The sequence below is a fragment of the Sorex fumeus genome, unplaced genomic scaffold, assembly GCF_029834395.1.
Source record: "Sorex fumeus unplaced genomic scaffold, SorFum_2.1 ptg000007l, whole genome shotgun sequence".
NCBI classification, from domain to species: Eukaryota; Metazoa; Chordata; class Mammalia; order Eulipotyphla; family Soricidae; genus Sorex; species Sorex fumeus.
The window spans coordinates 50,688,611-50,716,075 of NW_026606064.1; the positions used below are offsets into that span (position 1 = coordinate 50,688,611).

General features: G+C 46.5%; 1 protein-coding gene and 1 pseudogene across 1 annotated transcript in view; both read left to right on the plus strand.

Annotated features, from left to right (window-relative positions):
• The first annotated feature begins 9,611 nt into the window (after positions 1-9,611).
• Positions 9,612-27,465, plus strand: part of NVL (nuclear VCP like) — an 88,683-nt gene continuing 70,829 nt past the window's right edge. Inside the window, exons 1-10 of the mRNA XM_056132318.1 lie at positions 9,612-9,708; positions 13,230-13,303; positions 17,150-17,202; positions 17,289-17,388; positions 18,615-18,672; positions 20,068-20,331; positions 22,412-22,529; positions 23,235-23,308; positions 24,652-24,786; positions 27,316-27,417. Coding sequence (XP_055988293.1) covers positions 9,652-9,708; positions 13,230-13,303; positions 17,150-17,202; positions 17,289-17,388; positions 18,615-18,672; positions 20,068-20,331; positions 22,412-22,529; positions 23,235-23,308; positions 24,652-24,786; positions 27,316-27,417 — 1,035 coding nt within the window. The 5' untranslated portion in view covers positions 9,612-9,651. The remainder of the gene's footprint in view (positions 9,709-13,229; positions 13,304-17,149; positions 17,203-17,288; positions 17,389-18,614; positions 18,673-20,067; positions 20,332-22,411; positions 22,530-23,234; positions 23,309-24,651; positions 24,787-27,315; positions 27,418-27,465) is intronic.
• On the plus strand, positions 21,863-22,286 carry LOC130040278 (cytochrome c oxidase subunit NDUFA4-like; annotated as a pseudogene).

The following is a 27,465-nucleotide window of genomic DNA, read 5'->3' on the forward strand; positions in this document are numbered from 1 at the left end:
TTTCACTCTCCTCATCATCTCCTCCCCCAGCCCCTTTCCTAAAATTTTAACCTACCTAAAATTTCAAAACAAAGAAGTGTGAGGGCCATAGAGAAAGCACAGGGGTAAATGTCCTCTTGCATGTGGCTGTCCCTGCACCACATGGCCTTCTGAGCACTGAGCCAGGAGTAGTCTCCAAGCATAGCCAAGCCTTCCTCCCCCCCAAAAATTACATCAAAGAGCTGAAAAAAACAAACAAACAACAACAATACACTTTGTGTCATGTCATGACAAAATTCTTCATCATCTGTATGTTTTCTCAATTTTCTCTCCCTGGAAGACTTAGCATCTTCCCTTATTTCTGGCTTTCTGAAGAGTCATAGAAACGTGTCTTTATCATGCTAGGCACTATATTATGCTAGAACTCATTGACTATACAAACTTATACTTTCTTGTTCTGATACATTTTCCAAGGGTTAGTTTTTTTTGTTGGTTTGCTTTGGTTTTGGGGTCACGCCAGCAGTGCTCAGAAGGCTCTTCCCAGCTCATTGCTTGGGGGGCTCAGGGATCACTCCTGGTAATATTGGGGAACTGGATTAATCCTGAGTCTTCTGCATGCAAAGTATGTATTCCAGCCTGTTGATTGAGTTCTTTCTCTGACCCTTTAATTTTACTTCTGATTTTCCCTTCTCACTTCACAAAACTTTTTTTGGTCCTATATTGGGATCTCCTTGACTAAAAGTATTACTTCTCTTATGTGCATCTTTATGTTTCTATTTGATTTACTTTCTATGGTAATTCCTCAACTTTCTCTTCCAAACCTTATGATGAAGCTTACTTGCTATTACCTTTTTAATTTTTATTCTCTTTCCTTTATTTGGTGGAGAATCACACTCAGCAGTGCTCAGTAGCTGCTCCTAGCTCAGTGCTCAGGGAATCATGCTGGGTATTAAACCAGGGTTTCCTGCATGACTGCATTCAGTCATGGTTTGGCGGCCAAAGTGTTGCGTGGAAGTTACTTTTTCTGGTATGGGTGTGGTCACTGATGTTCAGCAGAGTGTGTGACCTCTTCATTGTAGTGATCCTGATGGAGACACAGCAGTCATCCAGTCATACATTGCTCCAATAGCCGTCACCCAATGGGGACAGGATTTGTTGCAAAAATTCTGTTAGCTCTGAGCACAGCCTGGTGTGATTCCATTAGCTTTCGCATGATTTTGTGTGTTTGTTTTGTTTTGCATATGACACTAAAAGCACAGGCAACAATAGTGAAAATAGTCATAAGAAACTACTTCAAGCTTAAAAATGGCATAGAGGCCCCATTACCTGTGCCTGGAAGGCTCCTTCCCCTACCCCCAGGGAAACTTGGATGACATACATGCTCACATTTTCCTCTAGGTTCCCATTATATAACTTGTTTCCCAAACTGGAACCCTTGTGAGCGACAAAGATGAGAGACACAATGCACAAATGTATAGAACACAATGTGCAACATACAGATAAGAAAGGAAAACCCTGATTTATAATCTGCAGCCATCAGCCCAGGAAATCAATCTACTGTCTGCAGTAACCAGCTCAGGAAATCTTGCTGCAAGCCATCTGCTAACCACTCACATGCAGCAAACAATTAAGGAAGGCAGACAATAGCCCTTGCAACAATTAGCCCCAGATGTTTGGGACTCCAGCAATACCCTTACAAGTTCCTTTTTTCTGGTCCTGCTCCAATTTAAAACCCAGCAGAGAAAGTCAGATTGTCCTAACCAGACACATAGAATGCCCTGCTACTTGTTAGTTCACCTACAATTTCCCCCTGAAGTCTTCCCTTTTGTTCCTTAGAAACCTTTCCCATTCTTTTGGCTGCCTTTGAGGCTCTGTCAAATTGTATGGGAGAACTGGGAGAACGGCTGACCCTTTGCTAACTGCAAACTGTGGCTGGTCTTTGACTACTGTCATTTGAACAATTTTCATTTCTATGAAAATTATCAGACGGCAATCATTCATTATTTGACTAATAGTAGGAACTCTCCTATGTAAATGCAGACATAGGTCATCCGACTTATAAAGCATAAATGAAAGAGCCACCAGTGAGATGTGGAGCTGGGGAGGGGTAGGTTATGAAGACAGGTGAACTGCCACAGCCACTAGGTGGGGATGTGCCATTGAAGAATGGAAGCCATTGTCATTGCAATGACTGGAGGTGTAACCACCCAGGTCACTAGTCAGCAATTAAGTGTACTATCAATCTCAACACTGCAATTAGTTGTCTGCCCTGCCTCTGCCCCACCAGAAATGCCAGTGACTGGATGCAAGGTTTCCTAAGTGCCAAATGTGCTCTAACCGCTGCCCAGCCCTGTGAAATTATCTCTAGGGAAGTTCATTTTCATTTTCATTTCATCATCCTGTTAATCGTCGATTGCCTCGAGCAGGCCCCAGTAACGTCTCTTTCATCCTAGCCCTGAGATTATATTCACGGCTCTTTAGGAGAATGAGACCCATTATTGTTACTGGTATTTGGCATATTTGGTAGGCCACGGGGAGTTTGCCAGACTCTGCCCTGTGGGCAGGCTACATTCGATAGCCTGCAAGTTTGTCCAAAGTAGGAATGAGATAATAAGATGTCATCAAGAAAAGTTCTGATAAGATGTCGCGCGGCCGCAAATGCGGCCGCGCGGTTCGGGGATCTGGATTTTATAGTCTCTGAGTCTTGGCCGCTGATGGGATTACACGGCGCCAGGGGGCCAGGTGGTGGGTGTGACCCCCGCCTACTGGAATTTGGAGGATCTGGGTGGAAGATGCTCGACTCCAATTCGAGTAGGCTTGGAGGTCTCGGCCCCGGAACCCGCGTGGCTTTGTCCCTCTGCCAGTACCTTCATGTGTGCGGAGAGTGGTCTCAGCATGGTGGTGGCTGGTCCTGGAGGTCTCCGGCTGCCGTAGCCCTGGTTGGGGCGGGGAGGAAAGCTCAACCTGCTCCCCTCCAAGGGACTCCGGGAAGGAACACCCAGGCGCGGGGGCAGAGACTGCACTGTTCTCGTCCGGGATCTGGATTTTATAGTCTCTGAGTCTTGGCCGCTGATGGGATTACACGGCGCCAGGGGGCCAGGTGGTGGGTGTGACCCCCGCCTACTGGAATTTGGAGGATCTGGGTGGAAGATGCTCGACTCCAATTCGAGTAGGCTTGGAGGTCTCGGCCCCGGAACCCGCGTGGCTTTGTCCCTCTGCCAGTACCTTCATGTGTGCGGAGAGTGGTCTCAGCATGGTGGTGGCTGGTCCTGGAGGTCTCCGGCTGCCGTAGCCCTGGTTGGGGCTGGGAGGAAAGCTCAACCCGCTCCCCTCCAAGGGACTCCGGGAAGGAACACCCAGGCGCGGGGGCAGAGACTCTAGGGAAGTAATTACTGGAAATAATTCTGTCGGTAAACACTGAAGGAAATCATGTTTGATATTTAAGTTTTGCTTTCTCATTCTGTTTTGGCAAGGTTCAGAGACCCCTCACTGCTGTGTTTGGGCATATACCCAGTGATGCTCAGAGAATCAAATGGGGAACGGTTACATGTGAGACAAGCACCTTATCCCCGAGCTATCTCTCCAACTCCATGTTTATTTAATATCAACTTACTTTCAATTATTGCCAACTGTACCTGATGCAGGAAAAGCCCGGCTGGGTAGTTGGCATTCTGGACTCCATCAGGGTTACATCAGTTGTCTTCAACATTTTTATATCCGTGAATGGGCGTTAATCTGCTGAACAGTCTTCACCACTGCAATAGACCAGTGGTTTATTTTGTTTGTTTTTGGGTTTGGGGGCCACACTGGCAGTGTTCAGGGCTTACTCTTGGATCTACACCCAGGGTTCACTCCTGGTGGGGTTTGGGGAACCATATGAGATGTCAGGAATCAAGCTGGGTCAGTCACAAGACAGGCAAGCGACCTACCTGCTGTACGATTGCTTTGGCCATAGACCAGTGGTTTTAAACTGTCTTGTGCCTGCATACTGGTCTTGAGCAATAAAAACTACTGGGTTATATGATTTGCAAATGCTCTATCAGCTGAACTCTTTCCAGCCCCCCGAGCTTTAGTTTCTTCACAGCTGTGTTCAGTGCCTAGGACATAGGAGTGTTCTATTTTATTTTTGATTTTTGGGTGACACCCAGTGATGCACAGGGGTTACTCCTGGCTTATGCACTCAGGAATTCCTCCTGGAGGTGCTTGCGGGACCATATGGGATGCTGGGAATTAAACCCGAGTCGGCCGCGTGCAAGGCAAACGCCCTACTCACTGTGCTATCCTCCAAGCCAGGAGTGTTTTACTTATTTTTTTACTTACTTATGGGTTTTGGATCACACTCAGCAGTGCTCAGGGCTTACTCCTGGCTCTGCACGGAGGGATCATTCCTGGTCAGACTCAGAGGACCATACGGAGTGCTGAGATCAAAGAGCTCAAAATCAGGTTGGCTACATACAAGGCAAATGCCCTGCCCACATCCTAGCTTTTTAAACACTGACTGAATAAATGCAGTAGTGCTGTTTGGCTGGAAAGGCAGGACACATAATGAAGTAGGAGATGAACTCGCCAATATTTTGTATATCAGAGTAATAATCTAAAATATGGAGATAAGAATCACTGAGAATGAAAACATCTGAAGGGAAATTTTATTTAGTGGTATTCTGAGTAAGAAGATAATTACCTATCCATGCATGAATTAATGGAGTAAGAAGATGTGGTACCCACAAACACACTCAGAATGGCATGAATAGAATCTTCTCATTTGTTACAACATGGGTGGATCTTGAGGATAGTATGCTAAGTGAAATGAGTCAGAGAGAGACAGTGTACAATTTCACTGGAGTGTGGAATCTAACAAACATAAATACAAAACAAACATAAATCATAGACTTCGGAAAATAGATTGGGGCCAGAGCAATAGTACAGCTGGTAGGGCACTTGCCTTGCATGCTGCCCACCCAGGTTTGCATTCCAGTATCCCATATGGTTCCCTGAGCACTACCAGGAGTAATTCCTGAGTGCAGAGCCAGGAGTCAGCCCTGAAAATCACTGGGTGTGGCTCCAAGCAAACAAAAAATCCCAAAGCACAGGTGTAACAGGGGTGGGCTAAATGAAGGGAATTGAAAATGACAAAACTTCCAATTGTAAAATAAATAGGTCATTGCTGTAACTTGCATCATGGGGACTACAATCAATAAAAGTGGATGACAAGGGCTAGGAACTAAGCTCAGCGATGGCATGAATGTTTCAGTAGGCAAGCCTCTTAAGCCCTGGCCCTAAATTTTTGTTTTTAAATCAGAGTACAATAATGAAACACTTTTTTAAAATAGGGGTACACATAGAATTCAGAATTTCTGTAAGTTGCAAACTGAGCATCATAATATTTATTTAAAAGTGTTGGTTTTGGGGCCCCATCTAGTGGTGCTTAGGGGCTACTTCCAGCTCAGTACAAGAGGGACCATATGGTGTTGGAGATAGAACTCAAGCCTCCTACTTGCAAATCATGCATTCCAGCCAGCTGAGTTGTCCTCTGTCCCCAAATCTATTTCTTATTAAATACATATGGAGTCATTTATGCATAGCTCTGTCATGGTAATACCTCATCTAAGTTCTTTTTATTTTTTTTTCTAAGTTCTTTTTAAAAGAGTCTCTTCCAAAAGTGGAATATTATTGGGGCTGGAGTGATAGCACAGCAGGTAGGGCGTTTGCCTTGCATGCAGCCAACCCAGGTTCAATTCCCAGCACTCCATATGGTCCTCTAAGCACCGCCAGGAGTAATTCCTGAGTGCATAGCCAGGAGTAACCCCTGTGCATCTCTGGGTGTGACCCAAAAAGAAAAAAAAAGTGGAGTATTATCTTACTTTTTGGGCTACACCAGGTGATGCTCAGGGCTTACTCCTGGCTCTGCACTCAGGGATCACTCTTGGTGAGCTTGGGGATCATATGGGATGCTGGGATATGGGAACCTGGGTTGGCCACATGCAAGGCAAATGCCCCACCCACTCATCTACTGCTGAGGCCTTTTCTTCTTTGTTGTCCTCTTTTGCTTTTCCTCCTCCTTCTCCTCCCCACCCTAACACCAGTAGGTGTGGCTCCCACGGACAGCAAGAAGGAGACACTTTCATTTTGTATAACGGAGCGATAGCACAGTGGGTAGGGCGTCCGCCTTACAAGCGGCCAACATGGCCAACCCGAGTTCGATTCCTCCGCCCCTCTCGGAGAGCCTGGCAAGCTACTGAGAGTATTCGATATGCCAGACACAGTAACAACAAAGTCTCCAATGGAGACGTTACTGGGCCCGCTCGAGCAAATTGATGATCAACGGGAGGGCCTTTACCTTACCTTACCTTACCTTACCTTACCTTTGATGCCAGGTAGGTGGGATACTTCCCTGCTTCATGAATCATTTAATAACCCCAATAAAGATCTCCACATTTAGTCACCTGAACTTGGGTGGTATGGGGGAGGTGGAACCACACCAGGCTGTGCTCAGAGCTTACTCTGGCTCTCTGCTCAAGAGTCACTCCTGGTAGGGCTCAGGGGACCATTACGTAGTGATGGAATTGGACCCAGTTTAGCAGCGTGTAAGGCAAGAGCCTTTCCCTCTATACTAGCTCATTGGCCACTCGCTTGAAATTAAACAGGATATTTTTTCCCTCCTCTTCCTCCTCTGCCCTCTCTTGCTTCACAGCCCCCTCCTCTGCCCTTGAAATTTACATGGTGTTTTTTTCTCCTGCTCTTCCTTCTCCTCTTCTTTCTTTTGGCTTCAGTGGTAGGGGGCTAGTACGGACTCTGCTGGGGTTACTCACCACAGTTTTCCAGGGACCATGCAGTGCTAGGGATTAAACCCAGACTTCTACATGCAAAACTTGAGTTCCTGCATTTGGGCCATCCCGCCCCCCTCCCCCAGCCCCCTTAACAGGAGCTTATCTTACCAACTTTATTTCCTTCTTTCTTTTTCTTTCTTTTTTTTTTTTTTTTGCTTCACCTGGAAATTCTCAGGAGTAACTGATGGCAGTACTTGGGGGACCATATGGGATGCCAGGGATGGAATGTGAGCTGAGACATGCAAGGCAAGGACCTTATCCACTGTACTATCTCTCCAGCCCCTCTTCAAATTTGAAAACACCATGTAAATTTCCAGCCCCTCCTTCAAATTTGCAGTACCCTATGAATTTCTTTAGTTGGTGAGGAGGAAGTACCAAGGATCAAACCCATGATGGCTCAACTTAGGGAGAGCCTAAATTAAATTTTTTTTTGTTTCGGGGCTACACGTGGCAGTGCTCAGGATTTATTCCTGGCTGTGTGCTCAGAGAGTACTCCTGGTGGGCTTGAGGGACTCATATAGGGGTGCTGGGGATTGAACCTGCTTCAGCCTCATGCAAGGAAAATGCCCTACCCACTGCTCGATGGCTCCAGCCCCCTCTAACGTTTAACTAAAAAAAAATTAGGATGCTGGAGAAATAGCTTAATGGAATACACCTCATACTTTGCATGCAGGAGGCTCCTCGTTGACCCCCTGCACTGCATGGTCCTGAAAGCATGAGCTCTCTGTACCCCTACTCCAGAGCCAGTAATAGCCCGAGTTATCATTGAATGGTGCCCCCAAATGAAAATAGTAAGGTCAAATTTGACTGGGGAGATAGAGGTAGACAGAACAGGGGTGAAAGGCATGCACTCAATTTGTTTTTTACTCCCTGCTGTTAGGGGTCTCTCCCCAATCCTCTCTTGAGCGTGTCCCCTTGACCTGCAAGGGGCTGTCGCACAGAGGCCTGAGGGCTAGCCAAGCTACCCTCCCTGTAAAGAGAGGGATCACCGGAGAGGAGCATTTCCCTATGCTGCTGTCTCCACAACTGAGAAATGAGCGGGGGTCATGTCAAGAAGTTCCAATTTTATTAGACAATCAGCATGACTTATATAGGCTGGGCTTATAAGGGAGAAATGCAGACGGTCACATAGTCACAGTGGTCAGAACAAACATGAGTTTTCTATAGATAGGGTTATACCTCTCCTGTGTGATTACAATGGTTAAAATGTCATAGCACATCTGCCGGATATGCCCTGTCCCCTGGTCGCATTGACCCACGATAAGTATGCTTGTGGCATTTCAAAGCAGACCAAAAGGGGCTTTTCTCCCAACACCTGCACACCTCCCCCCCCCCCCCCCCCACACACACCAGAAGAGAAATGCAGAGGGAAGCACTAGGCTGAGCTCCTAGCACTGCAGGGGGTGGCCCTGGAACTCCTGAGCACAGCTGGGGCAAAGCAGCAGAAGAACCTTCAATGCTGGTATTGAATCCCTGACCAGGTTGACCACGGACAGCAGAGAGTTCCCCGACCCTTTCCAGCCAAACACAGCTTGGAAGCCTGCCCCGAAGGATCACATTTTGTTAGTACCTTACAGTCTTAATCCCATCTCTTCCCTCTCCATTACCTCAAAGTAGCACTTAGTCTGCACTTTATTATTATTATTATTATTATTATTATTATTATTATTATTATTATTTGGGGACCACGCCCATCAATGCTCAGGGGTTACTCCTGACTTTAGTCAGGAATCACTCCAGGCCGTGCTCCTAGTGACCATATGGGATGCTAAGTACCCAAATGCTCCATGTGCTATGATCCCTCTTTTTGCTTCATCTGCACTTCTAAAATTTTGTTATAAGGTAAAATCCAAAACAAGAATATTGAGAACTTGATTAAAACGAGCAAGAAAACAGTATGGTAATCTTTAAAAAAAAATATCAACAATTATTTCTTTGTGTTTCCTTAAGTGCACAATACACCTCTGGGGCAAATACTGCCGCTTAATAAAATTCTAGGTCAAGTTAGAGTACTGGGAGAGCTCCACAAATTCTCTCTAAACAATAGCTTTCAGCCAAATGATCTGCAATTGTAATAGATAGCCTGGTTCTCTGGGTAAATCAGTCTTGCCTTTTCTGATAAAATAGGTAAGTGGGAAAGCAAGCAACTGGGTGGCAGTGTGTTGTTTTTAATTCTGATTTAATCATCCCAACTAGCTACAGTTTTGATTTTGTGAAGAGTCTAGATCAAGGGACGGGAGAGGAAATACAGTGTGTAGGCGGTAGCTTTGCACGCAGCTGATCTGGGTTCCGTCTTTGGTACCCCATACGGTCTGGTTCCCCGAGCTCAGAAGAGTGATCCCTTGCGCGCAGAAGCAGGGTGAGCCCTGAGTAACGCCGGATGTGTCCTCCCGCAAAAACAAAACAAAACAAAACAAAACAAAAAAAAACCTAGGTCAGACTATGCATCTGAACCACAAAAATAAACTAAACAAAAAACCCACCAAGTTGACCAAGTCGCAGCCGACAAGCTCGAGGGAGCAGCAGGCAGGTGTCCGCATAGCGGGGAACAATAAAGTTGAACCGATTCAAACGGGTCCTTGTCTCCGGGGGCCTGTTGGATATGCCTGTAGAATTCGCGTGCTTAGCGACTCCCTGTTTTCAAGGCTGGTTCCCGCCCTGGTTGTGTTTTTATTTCCCTCTCCCTCTTGCTGCAAAAGTCCCCGGACGAACTGCGTAGGCGTGGACAGGCGGGAAGCGTTTAGAGTGCGGGCGACGTGGGCATCGCGACGGGCAGCCCCGGCGAGGACCCCCGACTCACGTGGAGCCGCGGAGGTGGTGGCCGTGGCGGCGGCGGGGAGACGCCATGAAGCCCAGGCCCGGAGGCTTCGTGGATAATAAGCTGAAGCACCGCGTCATCCAGGTGTGTATTCTGGGCCTCGCAGTGGTCGCCCTCCTCGCCCAGGGGCCCCGCTGGCCCTTCCCTGGGAGGCTCCCGGGTGAAGCCGGGCCATCCGCCCGCCCGCGCCTGTTGACATCTCCCTGCTGCACCGAGGGTGCAGGGCGGGGTTTCGAGGAGGAGCCCGGGCCCGCCCGGTCAGGTCCGGTCCTTCACTCGTGGATCTGTCAGGGCAGCAGCCAGAGACTTTGTGTGCACATCTTCCCACCGCGGAAATTCGCTGACAGGCCCCGAAAGTCCCATGCGGGGCTTGGCGCAGGGCGGGCGGGGTGGGGGGGCGGCATGTAGTTCTTTTATATATTTCTTCTGGTGCAGTCGGTGACACGGATCTGACCTGAGTTTTGGGGGTTTGCACCCTTCCTGCTTCCCCTCCGCCGCTCATATTCATGAGTAGAAACCATCGTGGTACCTTTCTCGCAACGCTGTCGTCGGCAGGCGATCTTTGGGGGAAGAGACGCGATTTTTCCTTGGATTCTAGGAGGGAAATACACCTAGTTTTTCTTATCTTTCTTGGCGTTAAAGTTGCTACCCAGTCTGGCATCCATTCTCTAAATGTTGGCAGCGTCCTGAGCCTCTGTACCCGGGTTGCCTCCTTTATCCTCCCACTGTGCGTGCATCATAGGCCGACCTCATTCTGTCTAGTGCTGTCAGATACTATCTACATATACATGGATCCTAAATTTCTTACCTCCGGGGGAGATCTTATCTTCAAATGCCAGCTAGATCCAGTTCCCTGCTCAACCTGAGTGTGTGACAGCTGTCTTCAACTTCACATCCCAGGAAGCTGCTGCTAGTTCTTTCCCAAACCAGCCTCTTGTTAGTGTTTTGTTTCCCTAAAAGGACTCTGTCCATGTAGTCATTAAAGCCTCAGGCCACGTTGGAGGCTCTTTCAGGGTCAGGAGAATGAGACCCATCATTGTTACTGAGTTTTGGCATAATGAATACACCACAGGGAGTTTGCCAGACTCTGCCGTGTGGGTAGGATACAGCATCTATTAGTTTTTGGTTTATTTGATTTTGTTTCGGAAGAGACCTCTTTTAGTGCTTGGGGGTAACTTCCTAAATCAGAGCTCAGGGTCATTCCCCATGGGTGCTTGGGGGACCATGTGGTGTAGGGGATCCAACTGCAGGGCCCTCTACCTGTCAGGCATGTGCTCCTTGGTCTAGCATTTGTTAGTTTGTTTAAAAGTATATTCCAGGAGCCTGAGTGAGAATATAGTATAGAGGTTTGAATGTTTGCCTTGCCTGCAGCCAACCCTGTTCTGTCCTGTGCATTCTGGTCCTCTAGCTTGCCAGGAGTGATCCCTGAGTTCAGAGCCAGGAGTAAGACCCTAGGACTGCTGGATGTGGCTCCACCAAAACATTAAAAAACAAAACAAAACAAAAAAAACTCCAAGCCAAACTCATCTTTGCCTTCAGTCTTTTTATTGTATTTTGCTTTTTGGGTCACATCTGGCAGGGGTAACTCCTGGCTCTGCACTCAGGAATTACTCCTGGCAGTGCTCAGGGGACCATATGGGATGCTGGGATCGAACCCAGGTCAGCAGTGTGCAAGGCAAACGCCCTACCCGCTGTGCTGTTGCTCCAGCCCCTACTTCAGCCTTTTTAGTTCAATTAATGCTTCCAAGAATCTTTCACTTTCTACTTTTTAAAAAAGGATTAAGACTTTAAAACTCTCTTTATTATTTATTTTGGCTTTGGGGCCACATTGGCAATGCTCAGAGGTTACCCCTGGCTCTACACTCAGGAATTACTGCTGGGGGTGCTCAGGGAGGCAGAGGATCTAACCTGGGCTGGCCACGTGCCAAGCAAATGCCCTATTTTTTTTTTCTTTTTGGGTCACACCCAGTGATACTCAGGGGTTACTCCTGGCTCTGCACTCAGGAATTATTCCAGGTGGTGCTCAGGGGACCATACAGGATGCCAGTGATTGAACCCCAGTCAGCCACGTGCGAGGCAAACACCCTACCTGCTGTACTATCACTCTAGCCCCAAATGCCCTAATCTTGCAGCCTTACCCTGTACTATCTCTTTGGCCCCCAGATTCTACTTTCAAAATTTTTAATTCTGGGCCACACCAGGAAGTGCTCAGGGCTTACTCCTGATTCTCTGCTTAGGAACCACTCAGGGTATAGCTGGGAGGTCTCAGGGATCTAACCCAGGGCATATTCCTTTTGTTTGTTTGTTTGTTTTCTTTTCAGTTCTATCTCTAGCACCATCAGTAGTGATCTCTGAGCACTGCTGATTTTGACCCAAACCTCCAGTATCCCCCTCCCCCATTGGTTTTATTTGTACATATGTATTATTGACTCTCTCTGTGGCTCTCTGTCTCTGTCTCTCTCTGTCTCTCTCTCTCTCTCTCTCTCCCTTTCTCCCTCCCTCCATCTCTTCCTCTCCCTCTCCCTGCCTCCCCCCCCCCCCATATCTGGAAGTGCTGGGTGGTGTGGTCTTTCCTGACTGTGATACTTAGGCTATACTGATGCTTGTGAACTATGGCAGTGTCAGGGTTTGACCCTGGGGCGCCTCCACAAACAGCATGTGCTTCATTCAGCTCCTTGAGCTCTGTGCCTGGCCTCTGTTGTGTTTTTTTTTTGGGGGGGGGGGGGCGGGGGGGAGTTGTATTTGGGCTGCTCTTGACTCAAGTACTTGGACTCAAGGATGGGGACTAAACCTAGACCTGCCACGTGTAAAGCACTTTGTACACTAACCCTGTGGGCTTTCTCCCTGGGGGGCATCTTTTTCATCCCGCATGTTTGGGCCACACTGGCTCACTGGATGTATTCAGGGTTTTCTCCTAGCTTTGTGCTCAGGAATCTCTCCTATCAGTGCTCTGGGAGTTAAAGTTGGATCAGCTCCTTGCAGGGCAAGTACCTTAACCCTATACTGTCGCTCCAGTGCCACCCTCATTTGTTCTTCGACGTGGCTTTTTGCTTCCTGTTGTGGCAGTTAGTGCCTTGCAGTGACAGCTGAATTAACGTGGAAAGTGGAATTGTCTGTAATTTGTAGTTTCTACGATGCCCAGTATTACTGTTCTCTTAACCCTTGGTGCTCTTGCCTTTACTGTGATGTTTGGAAACCTAGGGTGTACTAGGTTCTTGCTACAGCTGTTCTAGTTGTGTTTTTAATTAACATAGTCGTTAATAATGTTAATTGCAGTTTTTATTCCAGACCCAAGAGTTGTTTCTGCATTGTCTTATCATTGAAGAATTTACATTAAAGTATAGCATGTTTGGATAGCTCAATCTCTTTTTTGTTTTGCTTTTGTGCACACTGCAATACTCAGGAATTACTCCTGGCTCTGCACAGAGGAATCACTCCTGGTGGTGCTCAGGGGACATATAGGATGCTGGGGATCAAAATTGGGTCAGCTTCGTACAAAGCAAAACACCCTCCCTGCTGTGCTATTGCACTGCCCCCTCAATCTCTTATTTGTTGATTAAAGTCACTATTTTTGTGTTTAATATTTATCATGTTTGCTATTTCAGTACCTCTCCAGTAACAGATGTGGCAAGTATGTGGACACTGGTGTCTTATCATCTGATTTGCAAAGAATGTACAGGTAAAAATACAGTCTGTAGATTCTACCTAGATTTTCATTCCTACCTTTTTTTTTTTATAAGTGTTCTTTTTGCCTAAATTCCAACAGTTTTTTGGCATTGGTTTATCAGTCAATAATAGATCTGTAGCACTGACCTCCCATTGTTCATTTGCTCGAGTGGGCACCAGGAACGTCTCCATTGTGAGAATTGTTGTTGATGTCAAGTACACCACGGGGAGCTTGCTAGGCTTTGCCGTTCGGGCGGGGTACTCTCTGTAGTTTGCAAGGCTTTCCAACAGGGGAATTGAACCCCGGAGGAATGAACCCCGGTCAGCCTTGCGCAAGGCAAACGCACTACCCGCTGTGCTATCGCTCCAGCTACATTAAAGTATAGATTAGTTAAATAGAATTCATCTCCGTTACACAGTCTTCAAGCACCTATTTATTTATTTCTGATTTTGGGGACATACCCAGCAGTGTTCAGGGATGACTCTTGACTCTGTGCTCAGGAGTCACTCATGATGGGTTCATGGGACCATATGGAATGCTGGGGATTGAACCTGGGTCATCTGTGTGCTGCAAGACAAACGCCCTACCTGCTATACCATCTCTTTGGTCCTCTAGCATCTATTTTATGTAAGGAGTCTTAACCCCCATAGTACTGTCAATCTTGGTGGTCCTCATGGAGCCATTTGTTGTGCCAGGGATGACACCTGGGTCAGCTGCAAGGTGAGCACCCACTATACTCTTTCTCTGGCCCTTTTGAAGCAAGTGTTATTCTTTCCCTGTGAACTCTCTAATCTAGATCCTCACTACTTCTGCTGCTTGTTTTTTGTTTTGTTTTGTTTTGTTCATTTACTTTGTTTTGGGGTCACTTCCGGCAGTATGCAGTCCAGGCTGTGTACTTAGGGATCAGTCCCGCCAGGACTGGAGATCAGTCCTGGCAGGACTGGAGGCCCGTATAGGTGCCAGGGATCAATCAATTTCAGGTTGGGCATGTGCAAGGCAAGCTCCTTAACCACTGCACTATCACTCCAGCCCTTCTGCTTCTTACATCAATCTGTTGCAAACTTTTATTTATTTATTCGCTTTTTGGGTCACACCCAGCGATGCTCAGGGGTTACTCCTGACTCTGCACTCAGGAATCACTCTTTTTTTTTTCTTAAGTCTTTTTTCTTTTTTTATTAGTGAAACACCATGAGATTATAGACTTATAAATTTTTGTGCTTGGGTTTCAGTTATACAATGATCAAGTACCCATCCCTCCACCAGTGCCCATCCTCCCCCACCACGGGTCCCAGCATCCCTCCCACCCCCCATCCCCCCCGTCCCACCCTGCCTCTGTGACAGGGCATTCCCCCTTGTTCTCTCTCTCTTCTTTTGGGTACTGTGTTTTCAAGAGAGGCTTTGAGTGGCAATCATGTTTGGTCTATAGACTACTTTTAGCATGTCTCTCCCACTCTGGGAGGGTCCTCACAACACCCTTAATTTGGTGCTCTCTTCTCTATCAGAGCTCAGGAATCACTCTTGATGGTGCTCAGGGGACCTTATGGGATGCTGGGAATCAAACCCAGGTCAGCCACATGTAAGGCAAACGCCCCACCCGCTGTGCTATTGTCCAGCCCCAATCTGTTGCAGACTTTTAGAAAATTAATCAGTATGGGGCTGGAGAGATCGTATATTGGTAAGCTCTTTGCCTTGCACATGATTTGTTCCTCAGCACCTGATCTGATTCCCTAAGCACTGCCAGGAGTGATTCTTGAGTGTAGATCCATAAGTAACTTCTGAGTATTGCCAGGCGTTGCCCAAAACCAATAATAATAGTAATAATAATTAATTAGGGAACTCCTTTAAATTAGGTAAATATAGTCTGTTCCTGTTATCTTTAATCTTCATTTTTTTCTTTTTGGGTCACACCCAGCAATGCTCAGGGGTTATTCCTGACTCTGCACTCAGGAATTACTCCTGGCGGTGCTCAGGGGTCCATATGGGATGCTGGGAATCAAACCCGGGACGGCCGCATGCAAGGCAAACGCCCTACCCGCTGTGCTATCGCTCCAGCCCCATATCTTTAATTTTCTGTATGCAGTTTTGTTAGGAATGTTTATTTTAAATTTAAATGTGAGAATGAGGAAACATACAACATATCAGGCTTGTACTATAGCTAAAAAATTGGCTGTGGGCCAGAGTGATAGTATAGAGCACTTGCCTTGCACACGGCTGACCTGGATTCTATCCCCGGTGCCCTATATGCTCCTGAGTACCATCAGGTATTTCCCAGAAACAAATTGGCTAGCCTTAAAATATATATGTGTGTGTATGTGGAGATGTGTGTGTGTGTGTGTGTGTGTGTGTGTGTGGGTATAGTGCTATTGGGGCTACTCCTGACTCGGTGCTTAGGAGTGACCCCTGCTGGTGGTTGGGGGACCTTCCATGGTGTCTGGAATTCAAACTGGAGTCTTGGGAGATGTAAGGGAAATGCCTGAATCCCTGTACTCTCTCCAGCCCCCAAATTTTAGGTTTTTGTTGTTTTAAGTCATTGTTGTACCTGAACACACAACAAGTAGAGAGGTTGTTCAAATTCAAGGAAGCTAAATGGTATCCAAATGCAATGTGCATGAACCTTGACTGGATCTTGGATAAAAAATTTTAAAAGGGGCTGGAATGATAGCACAACGGGTAGGGCGTTTGTCTTGCACGCAGCCGACCCGGGTTCGATTCCCAGCATCCCATATGGTCCTCCGAGCACCGCCAGGAGTAATTCCTGAGTGCATGAGCCAGGAATATCCCCTGTGCATCGCCGGGTGTGACCCAAAAAAAGAAAGAAAAAAAATTTTTAAAGCTGTTATAATTACAGGGAGATAGTACTGTGGGTAGGGCGCTTGACATGCGTGTAGCCAACCAGGGTTCAATGCCTGTCACTCAATATAGTCCCCAAGTCCACCAGGAGAGGTCCCTGAGCACAGAGCTAGAATAGCCCTGAGTACTGCCAGTTGTGCCCCAAAGTCAAAAACTCTAGCTCTAGCTAGAGAAAGTCAAAAACCAAACAAAAATAATAAAAAAAAAACTGTTCAAATTACTTAGGACTGATCTAAAAAAAATTTTTGTGTTACACACAGTGGTGCTCAGGCTTTACTCCTGGCTCTCTGCCCAAGAGTCACCCTGACAGTACTTGGGGAGCCGTGTGTGGTGCCTTGGATTAAGCAAGTGCCTTAACTGATATGCTATTTTTACAGCCCCTAATTTGAAAATATTCAACATGGGCCACATACTAGAGAACATTTTATCTGGCTGCATTTTCTGTTTGTGGTTATGCAGTGCTCATTGCTTTTCCAAGAAATATAATGTGGATTTGGGGTTAAAGGTTCTGCAACTTTTATTTTGCTCGCCCAAAGTGATCTGTACACAAAAATAAGTAAATGTGGCAAAAAGAAATTTGTTGTTGTTTTTGGGCCACACCCAGCAATGCTCAGAGCTTACTCCTGGCTCTGTACTCAAGAATTTCTGGCGGTACTCAGGTCACCATAGGGACTGCTAGGGATTGAGCCCAGGTCAGCTATGTACAAGGCAAGTACCCAATGCACTGTGCTATCTCTCCAGCATCTCAATTTTTTAAAAATAGGTCATGAGCATAAAGTTGTTAACTACATTATTTCAGGTTTAGTAGATTTGAAATTTCCCAATAAACCAAAGGGCTAATAAAAATGAGAACTACAAATTTATCATAGTAAACATAACATATAAAGTTAGAAGTTTGAAAAGTGACATCATGATGTATTCATATTTCTGTGACCCTTTAGTATTGAGCATAGTGGGAAAGTATTCGTGGAGGGGCTAAACTTCCTGTTTTTTGTTTTTGTCTTCCAGTATAGACTATGGTCGGAGGAAAAAAAATGCTTTTAGGATTCAGGTTGAAAAAGGTGAGTGTTTTATTATTAGAGTTTACGTTACCTAATAAAATTTGGAGGGAACAAATTCTCTCATGGTATTTTTCTTTCTGTTTCAGTGTTTAACATAATCAGTAGTGAGAAAGAAATGAAGGCTCTTACTGAATTAGAAGATGAACATCTGGCAAAAAGAGCAAGACCAGGGGAGGAGGATAATGAGTAAGGATTACAAAGTGGAGGTTCCTTTGACACAGGAGGAAAGTGGTCACATTATGTTTCTGCTTCGAAACATTCCGTGGTTTTTTATTGCCAGGGCGGCTCTGCATCACACACTCCTCCCCCATCCTGCTCTTTTCTCCAGACATGCTTTGAGTGAATACTCATTGCGTCCTGAGGGGCGCATGCCGTGGACTTGCCTGCTGGTTTCTTCCAGTTGCTGGATTCTTTTTTCCCCATGAACTTTGGCTCGGTCTTAAGAACCAGTCTTGCAGAGATTGTGCTGCTGCCCTGGTTAGACCTCCTTCCACTCTTCTTTTACTCAGAGTTTCCTTAACATCTCATTACATTTGCTCATAAGGCTGGTATCAAGATGTATTTTTGTATTGCCCACAAGAAGTGTTTCATCTTAGTTTCACTCCATCTCCCGCCCACCCCACCCCCACCCCCAGCTTTTTGGGCCATGCTTGGCGATGCTCAGGGGTTGCTTCTGGCTCTACACTCAGGAAGTACTCCTGGTGGTGCTCAGGGGACATATGGGATACCAGGGGTCTAACCCTGGTCAGCCATGTGCAAAGGCAAACAAATGCCTTACCCACTGTGCTGTTGCTCCGGGCCCTGTTTTGCTCCATCTTAATACAGTGCCACATATATAAAAACTGTTGATTAGTTTTGGAAATTGTTTAAGAAATCACATGAGTGAGACAGGAAGAATTGCTTAGAAAGGGCTGGAGTGCATGCTCTGTTGCAGGAGACCCAGGTCTGATTGCTGAGCACCACTGGAGGCAGCTTCTGAGCACCGTTAGGTGTGCCCCCTTCTCTCCCTGGGCCCCCAAATGGAATCAAAGCAGCAAGAACAGAAAGAAATAGTATTGGTGGGTGCGAGAAATAATAGAGAGAGCTAGAGTGAGAGAACAGTGGTAAGGTGCTTGCCTTGCATGTGGCCACGCCAGGTTTGATCCCTGGCACCCTGTGTACCCCTCCCCACCCCTGCCAGAAGTGATCGATGAGCACAGCCAGGAATAAACCCCAAGCATTTCAGGTATACTCCCAAAATTCCTCAAAAAGATAAGAGGAAATAGCATTAATGAAAGGGGCTTTTATTCTTTTGTTTTTCCCTGGGGCTCCAGGAAGGAACCCAGGGCCTCACACATCTATCTTTTCTTGGGGGTGATTCTTTTAGGATGTGGGAGAAAAGCCTTTAAAATATTTCCGTTTTTTATTTTTAGATATACTGAGAGCTATTCTGATGATGATTCAGATATGGAAGATTACCCAAGTCAGCAGGTAAGGCAAACCTTAAACAGACCCACTCTGCCTGCCCCTCGCTCCCTTTCCCTTTGGGGTTGATGAGCTACACCGGGGCTTGCACACGAGCTGGGGCACCAAGGGTCACGCTGACAGCTGGGGTAGCAGGATGCAGCAGTGAGGTGGGTGGTGCTCCCCATTGCTCTTGTGGCCTAGGGCCTGTGTGGTGCTCTTTCTCTGAGCCACACGCCTGGACTGCCCTCTTGGGTGTGGCTTCTAAATACGTAATTGAAAAGACTTCATTTTCTCTGAAGAAATTAGAAATTTAAGTTGGCACAGGTTTTGGTTCGGAACAGGCTTCGGGCTGCTGTGCTCAGGCACCCCATGGGCCTCTTTCAGCCAGCAGGATCAAGGTCTCTGGCCACCCTCATGCTTGTTGATCTTCCCCACTAGGATTTTCAATATTTTAAAATTTTTAAATCTTACAATAATTTTTGTTTTGGGCCTGCTCCTGTCATTGCTCAGGGCTCTCTCTTGGCTTCACACACCTGTGTCATTCCTGATGATGCTTGGGGGATTGTATGCAGTGCTGGGGATTGAACCGGCTTTAGCTGTATGGAAGGCCAGCATCTTAAACTCCTGTACTATCTCTTCTTTCCCTATTACCCACTCAATTTCTTTTTTTTCAAAGCAAACATACTGTGGCCAGAGTGATAATACAGTGGGTAGGGTGTTTGCCTTGCACGAGGTTGACCCAAGTTTGATCCTAAGCATCCCACATGGTCCCCTGAGCAGCACCAGGAGTTATTCCTGAGTGCAGAGCCAATAATAACCCCTGAGCATCACCGGGTGACCCCCTTCTCAAAAGAAAAGCAACCATACTTATTTGATTTAACTGCCAGTTATGAATTGGTATGCTAAATTGGGTGATACATTCCCTTTTTTTTTTGTTTAATTATCTTTTAGTTTGGGGGACATAGGCGTCCTCAAATGCTCGGGTCACTGCTGGTGGGCTCAGGGGACGATGAGATGCTGGGGATCGAACCCAGGCTTGTGCAAGGCAAATGCCCTATCCTCTGTACTGTTGCTCCATCCCCTACATCCCTCTTTTGAATAGTAATAGCTCGTGAATCATATTGTAATCATCTATATTTTATAGCAAAAGATGTTGTGAGAAAACTTCTTTTTGATTTTGATTGGGCCATACCTGGCTGTGCCCAGGAATTACTCCTGGCTCTGCCCTCAGGTATCATTGTTGATGGGGCTTAGAGCCAGTCACATTCAAGGCAAGTGCCCTGGCTCTGTATCATTGCTTCTCGTGAGAGAAGTTGCTTAGGAAAACCAAAAAAAAAAAAAGAGTCTAGGGAAGAAAATCACTAACATGGTTGAACAAACCATCCCCAGCACCAATTGAGTGACTTCTTTTTCTTTCAGCCAGCAAACCTTATGAATAGTTCCTTGCTCTCCTTGTATCGGAAAGGAAATCCCGATTCTGCGTCAGGTACTCCTGAAGTGGAGCCAAGAGACAAAGCAGGCTCCGCAGGAGGCTTGGCACGCTCTGGTCTTTCGAAGACCCCTGCCAGAGATTCCGAAGGAGGATGGTTTATTGACACAACTCCCGGTGGAAAGACAGACGATTTTTTCTCGGACTTAATGGATGAGAAAAGTCATCAGAAGAAGTCAATATCTAAGATAGAGGTAAAATTATTATTTTTTTTTGGCAGTGAAATCTGTGTCCCATGTAATTGGGGTATATTGTAGCTTTTCACTGAACACAGATAGCAAGCATATTTTCCTGTTTTGTGAGACAGAAACTATGGAACACTATAGACTCTGAAAGGTTGCTGTACCTGCCATTATGCTACTGATACCATCTGAAATACTAGTAGAATCTTATCTCTACCCACTGCTGCCATCAATTTCATCCTAGTCTGTACTTGTACTCTATCACCTTTATATATAATATGTATATATTTATTTTTGGTTTTAGGGCCATACCAATGTAATATGGGTGGGGAGATGTTGGGGTTTAGGGGGAAGTGCAGCACGCGCCTAGTGGCGCTTAGGGCTTACACCTGGATCCTTGCTCATTGGATCACTTCCTTTTTTTTTTTTTTTTATTTATTTTTTGCTTTTTTGTCACACCTGGTGATGCACAGGGGTTACTCCTGGCTCAGGCATTCAGGAATTACTCATGGGATGCTGGGAATCAAACCCAGGTCGGTCGTGTGCAAGGCAAACGCCCTACCCACTGTGCTATCACTCTAGCCCCAACTCATTAATCACTTCTTGGTGGCACTCTGGGACCACATGTGATGCTGGGGGTTGAACCCAGATCAAGGACCCTACCCACTGTGATTCCTCTGGCCCAAGGAATGCAATTTTTTTTGAGGGGGGAGAGAACGGAGCACACTTGACATTACTCAGAGCTTACTCCTGGCTCTGAACTCAAGTTACTCCTGGTGGTGCTTGGGGGACCATATGGGACGCTCCCCAGCATCCAACCCAGGTCAGCCATATGCAAGGCAAATGCCATAGCAGCTGTAGTGTGTCTCCATCTGCATTATCTCTCTGGCTTCTGGAATACATTTAGTTCATTATTATTTGCTTTTTTGGCCTCAGTTGGCACACTCAGAGGTTACTCCTAGCTCTGCACTCAGAAATTAATTAGGGAACAATATGGTATGCTGGGGATTAAACCCACTGTATTATCCACTCTGTCTCCCTGGAATTCAATTAAAAAAAAAAACACATTATTTTAGGATAGTGGATTGGATCAAACCTGGCGGTGCTCCGAGCCTGCTCTGGACTCTGCTCAGGGCTCAGTCTTAGTGGTGCTCAGGTGAACCATCTGTGGTACCATGGAGCTAGTGGGGTCAGGCACATGCAAGACAAGCACTTATCTCCTATATGATCTCTCTAGACCAGGAATACAGTGTGTGTGTGTGTGTGTGTGTGTGTGTGTGTGTTGGGGGTCGTGGACAGGGGATGTTTGGACTACAGCTAGCAGTGCTCAGGGGTTACTCCCAGCTTGACACTCAGGAATCACTTCCTGTGGGCTTGAGACCATCTGGGATGCCACAGATTGAACTGTGGTCAGCTACGTGCTAGTGCCTTCCATGCTGTATTATATCTCTGGCCCAGGAATGCAGTTTCTAATAATTCACCTTTAGAAAATCTTTATTGACGAGGTAGGAGGTCCTGGGTGACTTTGGTCATCTGAACAGCTTCGGTGCTGAGCATACTTAGCCCAGGCCTGGCGCTTTTGCCCTTTTCCTCCTTCCCGGTTTGAGGCCTCTGCCGCAGCCATGCTGCGCATGATTTTCAGCCAGACTAAGAAGCATCCGTGCTTGAATCCCCTCTTCATCTTTATTGGAGCTGGAGGTACTGGTGCAGTGCTATATGTTACCCGCCTGGCCTTGTTCAGTCCTGATGTCAGTTGGGACAGAAGGAATAACCCTGGAACAAACTGGGTCCAAATGATCAATACAAGTTTTTTGCAGTGAATGTAGATTACAGCAAACTGAAGAAAGAAGGTCCAGACTTCTTTCACTTCTTTCACTTGTAAAGCTGCTTAAAATGAAGGTTTTTCAGAAGGCATCGCACAATTTTCCACTGAACTAGGAAATACTTCCCCTCTAAATGGATGAAAACATGTTTGATGTATTATGTTGGGGATTGCAATGATTAATAAATATATGAAACAAAAAAATCTTTATTGACACATTCATTTATATATCGCATGTTTAATCCCCCCCCCCCCCCCCCGAATTCAAAGGATTCTTTTCTGGAGAGTGATAAAAAGGGGAAAGGCAGGCAAACGAGAAAAGGGAACAAAAGGAAGATGGAGCTTCAGGAAGTTGATGGAGACATAGAAGATGGTCTGCAAAAGAAAGGTGAGGTCCAGTGTGACACCGGGTGTTTGCTCTGAGAGAGGCATCACTGGTCCCCTTTTGTTTGAGGACCTCTCTGTGCAGAGACTTGGTTGGGTGGGTTTTTTTGTTCTGTTTTGTTCTTTTTTTGGTATGGGGGGTGTACCTGGCAATGCTCAGGGCTTACTCAGGGCTCTGTGCTCAGCGATCACTCTTGGTGGCACTCAGGAAACCATAGAGGGCGCTGGAGATGAAACCCAGGTTTCATCTCCAGCATGCACTGTCTCCAGCCCCTGTGTACAGACACTTTTATTAGAAAATGGTTCAGTGGAGGGGCTGGAGTAATAGTATAGCAGGTAGGGCATTTGCCTTGCATGCGGCCAACCCGGGTTCGATCCCCAGTGTCCCATATGGTTCCCTGAGCATTGCCAGGAGTAATTCCTAAGTGCAAAAAAAAAAAAAAACAGTGGTTCAGTGGGGCTAGAACGACAGCACCACGGGTAGGGCGTTTGCCTTGTATGCGGCCGACCCGGGTTTGATTCCCAGCATCCCATATGGTCTCCTGAGCACGTCCAGGAGTAATTCTGGGCTGCAGAGCCAGGAGTGACCCAAAAAGCAAAAGCAAAAAAAAAAAAAAGGTTCAATGGACTTTTGATGACTTAGTGATTATTAAGTGCTGAATTATGTCTGAATCACTAACCTGAGCACCTCTGTCCTCTTGCTTACCAGCCAAAGCCGGGGTGGAATTGCAGATTTCCAACGTGAAGTTTGAAGATGTCGGAGGCAACGATACAACCTTAAAAGTTAGTTCGCATTCGGAACCTCACCTTGGGCTACTGCTCATCACCTGGGCAAATAACGCCATCCTTATTATACCCGGGGGTGGGTGGGAGCCTGGGAGGGTGCAGAGGGCAAGTCTGATTTATACCATCGGAGCACTGGGCAAGAGAGGCACTCTGTTCTCAATTTTCGCTATTTAAATTGGAGCATGTTTGTCACTTGTAAGCAATATTCCTTTATCTTCTTTTAGTAAGGACCAGGAGCCACTGGGGCAGAGCTCGGCCAGACATGCGCCAAAGCCGCTCTGGCTACTGATGGTTAGTGCCACCAGTTACATCTGGGGTGCTCTGGGGGGCCCAGGTTATGTGGCTTTAGGGATCAAGCTCACAGCCATGCACGTGCCAGGCATGTGTCTGCCCCTTGAGCGGTCTACTGGCCCTTGTCAGCAGCATTACTAGGTGGGACCTTCCTCACAGCTCCTAGAGTAGAGTCCAGGGGTCAGTCTTGGTGATACTCAGTCTCAACCTGGCTTGACACTGCTGGTTCAGTGCTTGAGCCCAAAGGTGCTGTTGCCACCAAGGCCACCCCATCTGTGCTTTGGGACTGATTGGTACCAGGCATCCAGCTCATCATTTGGCCAGGCATGCATTAGAGCCCTCTGAGCTGTCTCTCGGGAGAATGAAAATGAGTTCTTTAGGGTTTTGTTTGGTTTTATGAGCTTTTGTTTTTGCTCAGTGGGTGGGTCACATCCAGCAGTACTCAGGCTGGTTCTGACTCCCGGCAGCTGCTCTTTTTTATTTATTCATTTGGGTGGGGGCGTGGGGTGGGGAATTGTTGGGCTATACCTGGCAGAGCTCACTCCTGAATCAGGAATCACTCCTGGCGGGCTCAGGGACCATGTGGGATACTGGCAATTGAATTCTTACTGGTTGTGTGCAAGGCAAGCGGCCCACCCGCTGTACTGTTGCTTGGGCCCTTGTTGTGGCAGGCAGTTCCTGGTGGACCATGTCTTGCCAGGCATTGAGTCTTGGCCTCCCGCTTGCAAAGCCTTCAATTCCCATTAAGTTTTCTCTCCAGCCCATTAAGTAAGTTTTTTGGAAGAGGAGTAATAGTAGTGGATGCTGTTTATTATTCAGTATCTACTCTTTTCTAATTGTCAGGCTAGTTTTTATATCAGAATCTTCTGAGGAGATGGGTGCTCGGTAGAGCTGTTGCGGGCACTGGGTTCCAGCGCTGGCACTCAAACTCAGATGGAAGCAAGAGCCTCCCTTGACCGGCTCGCTCAGCTCTGAAGAGTAGGGGCGTTGTCTTTCGTGGTGATTCTTTTTTGAGACTGTGAAGAATGTCTGTCCTCCTTCCCTCCTAGGAAGTGTGCAAGATGCTCATCCACATGCGTCACCCCGAGGTGTACCACCACCTGGGCGTCGTGCCCCCTCGGGGAGTCCTCCTGCATGGGCCGCCCGGCTGCGGGAAGACGCTGCTCGCACAAGCAATTGCTGGGGTGAGCGCGCTCTCTCTCTCTCTCTCTCTCTCCTCCCCCCTCTCTCCCTCCTGCTTGCTCCCTCTCTCCCTCATATTGAGAATTGGTTGGTTCCTTTTTTGTGGTTTTTTGTTGGTTTGGGGGCCGCACCCATTGGCGCTGGAGGCTACTTCCAGTTCAGTTGGAAGTAGCTGAGGGTTGCTCCTGGAGGGACTTGGGGGACCTCATGGTGTAGGGGATTGAACTTGGGGCTCCCTTACTGCAGAACATGTGCTCCAGCCCTTTGTGCTGTCACCCTGCTGTCTCTAAGAAATAGAGGCAGTTATCTTTTTATGACAGAGATTGGGTGAGAAGAATGTATTTGTGAGCAGTAAATTTATAATGGACATTTTGGTTATCTCTTAAGTTATTGGTTATAGGAATATACTCTGTGTGTGTGTGTGTGTGTGTGTGTGTGTGTGTGTGGACATTGTAGTTATCTCTTCTCTTAAGTTTTTGGTTATAGGAATATATATATATATATAGAGAGAGAGAGAGAGTGTGTGTGTGTGTGTGTGTGTGTGTGTGTGTATTACGTGTGTGTGGTGCCACACCTGGTGGTATTAGGGGGTCATGCAAAGCTTGGCGTCTGTCCTATGAACCACATCTCCCTCCTCAGGGTTGTATTGTTCTTCACAGAGCTGCATGTATTCAAAGCTTTTGTTCCAAGTCATGCTTCTATAATACATATTTCTCTCTTTTTTGTTTTTGGCCCACTCCTGATGGTGCTCAGGGGACCATTTGGGGTACTAAGGATTGAACTGAGGTCAGCTACATGTGTGGCAAGTGCCTTAATCCCTGTACTGTCTCTCCAACTACCGACTTTTTTCCATGTTTTTAATTATTTTTTTATTTTGGATTTTGGCCCACACCCAAACGATGCTCAGGGGTTGCTCCTGGCTCTGTGCATGATGCCTTGTTTTTATATTTTTTTTATTGTGAAATGTTCTTTATAATAGATCCTTGGCAAAATTTAAAAGTAATTTTCTCATTTTGCCTTTTTTTATTTTTCATAAACTGTATTGGATATTAAAATGCAGAATATTCAAGTAAATTTGAGGAACAGCATAATAATAGGTTAGTATTCTAAAGGAACATTATTTGGGGGCATTTTTTTTTTTTATTGTAGGGACAGGGTACATCTGACTTGGCTCAGGTCTTATTTCTGGCTCCGTACTTGGGTCATTCCTGGTGGTGCTCATGGGACCATATAGGATGCTGGGAATCCAACCAGGATGAGCAAGGCTTGTGCCCTACTCACTATACTATTTCTCTAGCTACGAGAAGGTTATTTATTTTTTTTCTTTTGGGGTCACACCCAGTGATGCGCAGGGGTTACTCTTGGCTTTGCACTCAGGAATTACTCCTGGCGGTGCTTGGGGAACCATATGGATACCGGTGATCAAACCCGGATCGGCCGCAAGCAAGGCAAATGCCCTACCTGCTGTGCTATCGCTCCGGCCCCAAGAAGGTTATTTTTAATGGAGAACTTGATCGATTCGTCAAATACTTTCATTTGAATAAATTGTGTGACTGCCCCATGCCAGACATTGCAGTGTGTGGTATGTGTATCTCATACGTTGTTTTTGTGTTTTCAGTGAGATACAGTACACATCAATGCTATGTAGTAGTCACTGTAACATATGGAAACAAGGAGTGCAGAATTCTAAGCATCATGGTTTCTGGGGGCGGGGTTGGTGGTGATGACATAACCTGTGTTAAGGCTGGGATCAGGGTCAGGGTTAGGTTGAGAGAGTTCTCTCCCCGTCACTCTCTTCAACACTGTCAGGTGTGATCCCATGACAGCACCAGCAGAAGAGTTAATTCACTGATCAGGTTAATTCCCGCCTGCCATGCACAGAGACTGACCTTGGCCCTGCAGGTTGGACACTGCCTCATAAAGTCTTAGATGCCTGCTAGCACCTCCAAGCATGGCCTTGATGACCACCAGCACTGCTCAACTGGCCAAATCTGAATTTGCCCTCCTGCAACCCCAGAATAAGAGTTTGATCACAGAAGATAGGATTGAACAGGCGAGATTTGTGGATAGCCAGAGGGAGGAGTAGGGTTAGGCAGTCTTCTTGGTATTTGTGCTGGTGGGTCCCCGGTGGTTTTTCTTCTTTTTCTTAAAGAGTCTGTCTCCTGGGCTGGGGATAGAACTGTTTCTTTTTTTAGTTATTCAGCACACACAGAGAGAGAGAGAGAGAGAGAGAGAGCGCTTTTTCTTTCCTTTCTTAATTATTTAACACACATACTTTGTTTTGGGGCCACACCTGGTGGTGCACAACAGTAACAAAGTAAAAGTAGGTAGAAGGTTGAAGATTATTGTGGTTGGATAAAAGCCACAAAAATTATAAATTATGTTTTTTCAGAGGACCAAGACAAAAAAGGTAATTTCCTCAGAAATGGTCACTGCAAAATTATTCTCAAGAGAGAAACTAATGATTAAGGGAAAAGTAGGGAATTTAGAATTTAAAAGTGTGGTTATTCTTTTCATATATTTGTGTGTAGGAACTTGAGCTTCCAATTTTGAAAGTTGCTGCTACGGAGATTGTGTCTGGGGTATCTGGAGAATCCGAACAGAAGCTGAGAGAACTGTTTGAGCAAGCTGTGGTGAGTCACATACTAAGGCTCATGTCACGGTGGAGATAATTAAGGTTT